The 9,884-nt window shown below is 38.1% G+C and overlaps 1 protein-coding gene across 1 annotated transcript; it reads left to right on the forward strand.

The window, feature by feature from the left end:
* Positions 1-560: 560 nt before the first annotated feature.
* Positions 561-1,670, forward strand: LOC114163569 (uncharacterized). The gene has a single exon (XM_028047874.2). The coding sequence runs from the start codon at positions 561-563 to the stop codon at positions 1,668-1,670; it is 1,110 nt and encodes a 369-aa protein (XP_027903675.2).
* The last annotated feature ends 8,214 nt before the right edge of the window (positions 1,671-9,884 follow it).

The following is a 9,884-nucleotide window of genomic DNA, read 5'->3' on the forward strand; positions in this document are numbered from 1 at the left end:
GACAACTAGAAGAAATAAGGCATAAAAGCGAGGAAGAAATCAATGCCCTCAGGGCAGAGAACCAAAGAATTAGGAGACAAATAAAACGCATAGCAAGAAGGACAGAGGTGTCGCGAGAAAAGGAGGAACAGGAAGAAACATCAGACCAGGAAGAATTAAGAGCTCAAACCAATCCCAACCATATTGGTAGGAGAGTAGGAACACCTAGGCACCACCCCTTCGTGGACGGCATCATGGCAGCCAACCTCCCTGCACGCTAGAAGGGACTCACCATGAATCAGTACGACAGCACCACGGATCCAGAGGAGCACATATACATTTTCACTAGTCAGATCGGATTGTACACAATAGAGGATGCTATCCTCTATCGTGTTTTCCCAACATCATTAAAGGGTCCAACGCTCCGTTGGTTTACCCGACTTCCTTCCAACTTTGTTGACTGTTTTGAAACGTTGACGACGCGATTTAGTATTCAGTTTGCCACTAGCAAACCCCACCACCTTACCTCTTTGGCGCTAGTATATGTATGTCAAGAAAAAGAAGAATCATTGTGAAATTTCATGGAGCAATTCGGGAAATTGTCCTTAAACAATAGTAATTTGAATCCAGAGGTGGCCATGCATCATCTTATTACGACTCTTAGACTATGCTCGTTTGCCGACAACTTGTGCAAAAAACCTATGGCTGATTTGGACGAGCTCCGAACGAGGGCCACAAATTTTATGCAAATGGAAGAGTTGAAGGAATTTTGCAACACCACTTGTGTGGAGACCCACGACAGGAAACATTCTGAGAAAGAAAAGGTAGTAACCTCACGGTCGGGCCCCAGGTTCAGAGAACAAAGACAACCAAAGTACAGAAGGTATACCCCGTTGATATCCAACAGGGTAAGGATTCTGGAGGAAGCCCTCAATGCTGACCTTATATCCACTCCTAGAAAGGTCCCAACTCCCCATCTTTCGAATACCACGAAGCATTGTCGTTACCACTGGAATTTTGGCTATACCACGGAGGAGTGCTTCACGCTAAAGAATAAGATTGAGGAGCTGATACAAGTTGGACACCTAAAGATGTTTGTCAAATGTGAAGATGGGGGATATTCATCCTGGAAGGAGGACCGAGAGGGAGGAAATGAGAGGAAGAGGTACAGAGCATCAGCGTACGGAGGAAGGCACAAGTATAACCTAAGAAGGAAGGTCGATCATAAAAGAGATGAGCAACGAGATATACAGGAAAAGCCATTGAGGGGAGTAATCAATTATATTGTAGGGGGCTTCGTTGGCGGAGGCTCAACTGCGTTTGCCAGGAAGAAATACGTACGAGCAGTTCAGAGTGTCAATGCCACTTTTGTATATCAGCGTAGGCGCATGCCGCCTATCACCTTTCGGGACAACGATTTTCAAGCCGTTGACCCTGAACATGACGATCTGATGGTGATATCGGTGGAAATTGAAGATTTCGCAGTAAGGAAGACCCTCGTGGATCATGGGAGCTCGGTGGATATCCTATATTGGAGTACTCTCAAAAAGTTAGGAATCTCCGAAACAGATATTCAACATTATTCGGAACCCATAGTAAGCTTTTTAGGAGAGCGGATGGACATGAGAGGCTACATTGATCTTTTCACCAAGTTCGGAGGAGGAAAAGTTATGAGGACAGTAAAGATTTGATACCTCATTATCGATGCGCATACGTCATACAACATATTGTTAGGAAGGCCTTCTCTCAACACGTTGGTGTGGTCGTGTCTACATATCACTTGGCAATGAAGTTCCCTTTTACGTCAGGGGATATCATTACCATACATATGGATCAGCCCATTGCACGTAAATGTTATGCAGATATCTTGAGAGGGCGGCCCAAGTCACCCCCATGACGCACAGTACACAACATTGAAAGGACGACAGGAATCAAGGGAGCAAACTTAGACCCTCGTTTCAATGATGACATGCAGGTTAAGCCAGTTTAGATCACAAAGAAGCACGATTTGGAGAGGGACTCAAATATACTCATGTCGATAAGGCATACGCAGATACTACAGAGCTGAAATAGATGTTGAACGAACATGCCAACTTGTTCGCCTAGAGCGCGACTGACATGCTTGGAATTGACCCTCGAGTCGCTTGTCACAGATTATTCGTTTACAAAGAAGCGAAACCAATAACTCAAAAGAGAAGAAAAAAGGGGGGAGAGAAGAAAGAGGCAGCCAAGGCTGAGGTGCACAAGTTACTATCAACGGGCTTCATTACAGAAGCTACATATACCACTTGTTTGGCCAATGTGGTGTTGGTCAAGAAGTCCAATGGCAAGTGATGGATGTGCACGGATTACACGGACCTTAATAAGGCATGCCCTAGAGACACTTACCCTTTGCCCAGCATCGACCGGCTTGTCGATGGTGCAGCCAGCCATAAAGCACTTAGTTTCCTGGACGCCTATTCTGGTTACATTCAAATCCCTATGTACTAAGGGGACAAGGAGAAGACAACTTTCATCACGAAAGACACCAATTTCTACTATGAGGTAATTCCCTTTGGATTAAAAAATGCAGGGGCTACGTATCAGAGGTTGATGGATCGAGTTTTCCATCATTTTATCAGAAGGTGTATGGAGGTTTATGTGGATGACATGGTGGTGATGTTTGATTCACTCGAATAACACATCAAAGATCTAAGAGAGCTTGATGAGTGCGTATTTTTGCCTTCATTTAATGTTTAATTATGGGTATTTAATTGAATTCATTGATAATTCTGATAATTAGGTTGTTTGAGCTTGTGTGATAAAAATGTCTTAAAAAGATATTTTTAGCTGCATAAATTATTTTTGCAAATTTTAACGTTTGTTGATGCAGGTGAAGTTAAGATTAAGCTCATTCAAGGCAGGAAAATAAATTGATTTAAGTTACAAACCACCTTTAAATAAGGTTGAAATTAACAAATTCTAAAAAAATCACTTCTGCACCCCCAGTTTTTATTTTACACACTCCTCCTACAAGTGGACCACTTAAAATACATGTTCTGCACCCCTAGTTTTTACTAAGTTGCACCCCTCTTACCACTTAAACTCCACTCAACCAGATCATGCCATGTGGCAATCCTCCACTTATTAAAATGACCAATCAGAGAATGACATGTGGTGGCATCCAAGCACTCAAAATTCAGCCAATAGCATGTTGCCACGTGATGAAGGATTATCTTGTTTCCTTTTAGAGTTATGAATATGGGGAAGTTGTTTAAGAAAGCTTTTTGAAAATTCCCACTGGACATTAAGATAGCATGCTATCTAGATGTGAAGGTTCATTTCTCAAGCTCATGAAAGGAAGAAGAGAGTTGGATTCAAGCTTAAACACACACGGCAATAACAACACTAAAGAGCAAAATGAAAGAAGAAACAATAAAAATGGAAAGCATAGAAGATGAAGAATGGAAGAAGCACGCCACTCATAGGGGGGGATCTAAGCCAACCAAGCCCTAGAGATGAGTGATGGTGCCGCCACTTGCAAGCAAGATAAGGCAAAGGTGAGTTCACTTCTGGGAAGGAGAGCTCACGAAAATTTAAAGGTTGAAACACAATAGTTTAGAAACAAAATGATCAACCCTTGTACAAGTGTTAGAGGTCCCCTTAAATAGACAAGTCTAGGGGCCCCTTAGCAAAACAACTAAGTTAAAGGATTACAAAAGAAACCTAGCATGTTCTAGAAAGTAGGTCATCATAGGGTGCACATGGGTGAATTTTCGTCCAAGCCATCTAGGTGGCAAGTCTTCATGGCCAAGGCTCCCAAAGGAAGGTTCTAGAACATTCTAGAAGACTTGGTGTCCAAGGCATGTGGGCCTCCCCTTTCTAGATGCTTCTAGAAAGTATTATTCCTTCTCTCTCTTCCTTAGGACGCCAAGTGTCTCCTATGTGGTCCTCCTCCTTTCTTATTCCTACAAAAGCAAATTAAGGAATTTATTAGCATGTTGGTTTAAGGTTAAGCTAATCTTTTAAGTCAACAAGTCAACCCAAAGTCAAGGTCAACAAGTCAACTTAAAAATAGTCAACCAAGCCAACTTAATGGAATTTTAAACTAAAGAAAATAAAAGCAAAGGAAGGGATCAAGGAACTCCCTTTCTTCTAAGCATGTGCAATGGGCCATCATCCTTGGTAGGGATCAATCCTTTATCATTCTCCCCTTGTTGGAGAGAATTTGACATCAAATTCTTGAAGTCTTTGTTGATGGAGCTTGACTTGAGTTGATGAGAACTTTCTTCATCTTTAATGATTTGATCCCTAGTCTTGGAGGTGCCCTCTTTCTTTTTAATGCCACTCTCCTTTTCTTGCTTTTGTTTTTGTTCATCTCTCTTTGTTTGGGAAGAAAATGAAGAGTGGTGTTGCACCTCTTGCTTTGAAAAACTCTTTTTGTAGGCAAGTAACTCCTTGGTGAAAGCTTGCTCCTTTTCTTTTTCTTTTTCATCTTTTATTTTATTTTTGTCCTCATTTTCTTGTGGAGGTGGGAGAGGTAGGATTGTGAACTTCTTTCCTAGGGAGGAAAAAACATAAGTGTTTGCATGGCCATCATAAACAACTTTTCTATCAAATTGCCATGGCCTACCTAGCAAAATATGGTTGGCTTCCATAGGCACAATGTCACATAATACCTCATCCTTAAAGTTGCCAATTGAAAAGTTAATGAGGACTTGTTTAGTTACTTTTATTTCTTCTTCCTTAAGCCATGATAGGTTGTAGGGTTTGACATGAGGAATGGTTTTCAAGCCAAACTTGTCCACCACCCTTGGGCTAGCCATATTTACACAACTTCCACTATCTATGATGAAGTGACATATCTTGTCATTGATAAGGCACCCTCCATGAAAAAGGTTTTGTCTTTGAGAAGGATCAAGTTCTTTGGGAACTTGCCCTAGTTGGCGCCTTACCATTAACAATCCACTTTCAAAGGGTTTAGTCCTTTCAATTAAAGAAGAAGTGTGGGGAGAAGTATTTTGGGGGGAAGGGGAAGAAAAATGTTCACTCTCATCATCACTCTTCTTTAAGATCATTGTCCTCTTCATTGGGCAATTCAAAGCAATGTGTTTATACCCCAAACATTTAAAACATTTAATGGAACTTGATCTTTGAGAAGTGGAATGGTGAGTGTGACCACTTGGTAACTTATTTTTACTTGATGGTACTTGGTGAGACTTAGAAGGAAATTTATCATGTTTCTCTTTAGCTTTTCCCTTCCATGAGTGACTATAGTAGTGGTTGGGTGAGTAACTCTTCCTTGCCCTATTCTTTCTTTTCAAATGAGTTTCAATCCTAAGAGCAAGTGTGAAAACATTTTGAAGAGTGGAGTACTCATACAACTCTACTTGGTCTTGTATGTCTCTCCTAAGACCATTCACAAACCTTTTCATTTTTTCTTTGTTAGTTTCTCTTATTCCAACCCTAAACATTTGAGACTCTAATTCTTTAAAGTACTCACTCACACACATAGGACCTTGGTGAAGCCTTTGGAGCTTCAAAAGAAGTTCCTTCCTATAGGAGGAAGGAACAAATCTAGCGCGCATAAGAGTTTTAATGTCCATCCAAGAAGCCGCGGGTGGCCCTTGGTCATGATTTTTACAAACTTTATGCCACCAAGTTTTGGCATACTCAAAAAATCCTAACACTACTAGATCAACTTGTGTTTGATCCTTTACATGATTTTCATTGAAAATTTGATCAACTTTAGCTTCCCAATCAAGGAAGATTTTGGGATCACTTCCACCATAGAACTTAGGAATCTTTGGAGTTTGCTTCTCTTGTGATGGGTTGCGCCTAGAATGCCCTCTTTTCCTAGGATCTCTTTCTTTCTCCCTAGCTTCAAGCCTTTGAATGTGCTCTTGGATTCTTAGGTCACTTTGCTCCTTGTCCTTTCTCAATTGTTCAAAGGCCTCCTTCCTAGACAACTCCAAATCCCGAAGCAATCTCATCAATGTATTATTTTTGTTTGGTGTAGGTGCATTTGATGAACTTGCCATGATTCCTACAACAAAAACACTCAAATCCGAGACAAAATAAATGGATTAGGGGTTAGACAACATGAAAACCGAGACCAAATCCAACCCAAAATGTAACCCAAGTGTTTAGATCACTCTCCCAAAGTAACAAGGCAAGGCTAGCACTCAAAATCCACCAAAGGAGTGAAGCAAACACTTTTCAAAACTTGTTCAAAACCTTTCAAATGCAATACAAGTGATTCGGCCACAACATCCCAAGAGTTTCAAGAAAAGAAAACTACTAAGACACAACAAAGAACACCTAGTGACAAGCAAGACAAGCACAAAAACAAGAAAGTTTAACTTCTAAGGAAATTTTGTTTTTAAAGACAAAACTTGAACAAGACTAAAACAATAAAAAGCACTTTTAAGGACTCTATGGAAAGCATTTGAACAAGCCAAGATTATACCTCAAATTATGCATACACCGTGAAAGATCATAACCAAGTCAAAGCATGGAACTAATTTGCCAATATCACCCAAAATCCTAGTATAAATTTTGGTAGCATAACACCTAGTAAAAATGGCCAAATGGATTCACCAAACATTGTAAAAGCTCACGGCCAAACTGTTTTTGGTCTTGAAAACACTTTTTCTTTTCAAAACTAGGTACTTAAAATGATGATAAGGATGTTTTAGGGTGTCTTGAACACTTAGTTCCTTAAAATTAGGTCAAAATCAATTTCAAGGAGCATACAACAATACAAGGCATAGATCTCATGCAATAGTTCAAAAACTTAGAAACAAGAACAAGAAAACTCAAAGAAGCATATGACAAGAGACTCAAGCAAAAGTTAGACACATTTAAAGACTCAACATGACATACATAAAGACACAAACATGTAGCTATCATGCATTTAAACTCATGGATTTGAGGCTCAAAGAGTAAGCATCAAAAGACATGTTATCCAACCACATTTAGGAGCAAAAGAGTCACAAAACCGAAGCCAAAATTTCCACAACATAACCTGAAAACGTTGTTTTTCGTATTCTCGGCAGCTCTGACCTTTGCTGACTCATTTGATCATAACTCTCTCCACAGAACTCCAAATGCGTTAATTCTTTTTTTGTTGGAAACTAGACACATAGAGCTTTCTTTTGATATAAAGAACGTTACTTTTGGACCACTGAGCTAGCTGCAGTATTTTTTTCAAAAACGTACACATTGCTGCCAGCACTGTTTTTTTTGTGGACCATTCAAAGATAGCTACACAAAACAAGGTTAGAACATGAAAACACCATATTCAAGAACAACCAAAGCTCTAGATACCAAATGATGAAGGATTATCTTGTTTCCTTTTAGAGTTATGAATATGGTGAAGTTGTTTAAGAAAGCTTTTTGAAAATTCCCACTGGACATTAAGATAGCATGCTATCTAGATGTGAAGGTTCATTTCTCAAGCTCATGAAAGGAAGAAGAGAGTTGGATTCAAGCTTAAACACACACGGCAATAACAACACTAAAGAGCAAAATGAAAGAAGAAACAATAAAAATGGAAAGCATAGAAGATGAAGAATGGAAGAAGCACGCCACTCATAGGGGGGGATCTAAGCCAACCAAGCCCTAGAGATGAGTGATGGTGCTGCCACTTGCAAGCAAGATAAGGCAAAGGTGAGTTCACTTCTAGGAAGGAGAGCTCACGAAAATTTAAAGGTTGAAACACAATAGTTTAGAAACAAAATGATCAACCCTTGTACAAGTGTTAGAGGTCCCCTTAAATAGACAAGTCTAGGGGCCCCTTAGCAAAACAACTAAGTTAAAGGATTACAAAAGAAACCTAGCATGTTCTAGAAAGTAGGTCATCATAGGGTGCACATGGGTGAATTTTCGTCCAAGCCATCTAGGTGGCAAGTCTTCATGGCCAAGGCTCCCAAAGGAAGGTTCTAGAACATTCTAGAAGACTTGGTGTCCAAGGCATGTGGGCCTCCCCTTTCTAGATGCTTCTAGAAAGTCTTATTCCTTCTCTCTCTTCCTTAGGACGCCAAGTGTCTCCTATGTGGTCCTCCTCCTTTCTTATTCCTACAAAAGCAAATTAAGGAATTTATTAGCATGTTGGTTTAAGGTTAAGCTAATCTTTTAAGTCAACAAGTCAACCCAAAGTCAAGGTCAACAAGTCAACTTAAAAATAGTCAACCAAGCCAACTTAATGGAATTTTAAACTAAAGAAAATAAAAGCAAAGGAAGGGATCAAGGAACTCCCTTTCTTCTAAGCATGTGTCATGGGCCATCATCCTTGGTAGGGATCAATCCTTTATCACACGTCATCATCTTCCATCTCTCCCTGTGGTAGAAACCATGGTGGAGGAAGGAGGAAGGAGGAAGAAACCCTAGTTCTAGAGAGAGAAAATGCACTGCCACGTGTTAGTTTGTCAATGGACAGTCAAATGGTCAACTAGTCAAACTCTGGTCAAATGTTCAAATCTGATCAAAGACTGGTCAAACAAGAGGGGCTTAACTGCAAATATTGATATTTTTGGGATTTCTCAGCAAATTTGGACTATAGGATTGAAAATGGCTTATTGGGAAAATTAATGCAAATATTATTTGGAGATAATTTATCAAATATCTTTAAATAATTAATTTATTTAATTATATCATAAATTATTAACCAACTATATTTGTTAAATATTTTTAAAACTAACTATCTCTCCAAATCTTTTTAAAATCACTATAAAGATAAATAATATTTATCTTTATTTTGAAAGATATTTGAGAGGTTTTAGCAATCAAAAAGCCCAGTTCAAGTCCTATATAAAGAGATCAAGGGAGTAGAAAAAAAGCTCGGGACTTCGGAGTTTTGGAACCCTTAGGGGGGGCCTAATTTCGTTTCCTTTTTCTCTCTATTCTTCTTTCTATTTTTATTTTACTTTTGCATTCTATGGATTGCTAAACTTTTTGGGTTGATTCCATTGTAATTTCATTATGGATTCTGAGGTTAGAATGAAATAATTTCTTTGTTCTTTTTATTATTGTTGAGGTTTTATTTCATCTATGTCTTTTATCTTTGAATGACATAAAAAGTAATGATTTTAAATCTATATGCATGTTGATCATATCAGTTAAGGGTTTTTAAATTTAATTGAGACTTTACTTTGATTTTATTTAGAAACTTTCATGTGATTGAATGAGTTTTTACCAATAATTGAGACTTTACATTAAAGGTATTTACTCTAACTAAAATTAATTGAGACTTTACTTTGATTAATTAAGCTTTTTATTTGATGAGGAGATAAAAGAATAGACATGATTAGGCATAATAAAATTTGATTGAGACTGTACTTTGGTTGAATTTACTGTGGATAATCTAAAAGTTCTCACTATTAATTGAGACTGTACTTTAGTTAAAAGTGAGAACGCCAACAAATTAATTGAGAATATACATTGATTAATTTGTAAATCTACAGCAATAATTAATTGAGCAATAATCTTTAAATAAACGATGATGAATCTATTTTGAAAAAACAATGGAATTAATCTATTTTCTTTACTATTGTTTTTATCTCTTTTTATCTTTTCTATTTCTTTCTTGTTTATCTTAATCCTCCTATATTTTTATTATTTTATTTGACTAACTATTTTTGTATAGATTTTATAAGAACTAATTGTTAAAAACAATTCTGTGTTCGTTGGGAGACGATTTTCGGTTACTTTACCATTTCTATTTTGTTGACTACTTTCTTAACAATACTGAAGTTGTTATAGAAAAATAGTATTAATTAGATCGCGTCAACGACAGCATTATCAGAGGTGCTACAAGCAGTGCGTCGGTACTATAACATCCCTATCGAATATTACGAGTTTAAATAATAAAATAAAATAAGAAAATAAAATCTCATTAATTATAAATCCATTTCCCAAAAACGCGA

This window comes from Vigna unguiculata, chromosome 9, assembly GCF_037176805.1.
Source record: "Vigna unguiculata cultivar grain cowpea cultivar isolate G323 ecotype 2 chromosome 9, ASM3717680v1, whole genome shotgun sequence".
NCBI classification, from domain to species: Eukaryota; Viridiplantae; Streptophyta; class Magnoliopsida; order Fabales; family Fabaceae; genus Vigna; species Vigna unguiculata.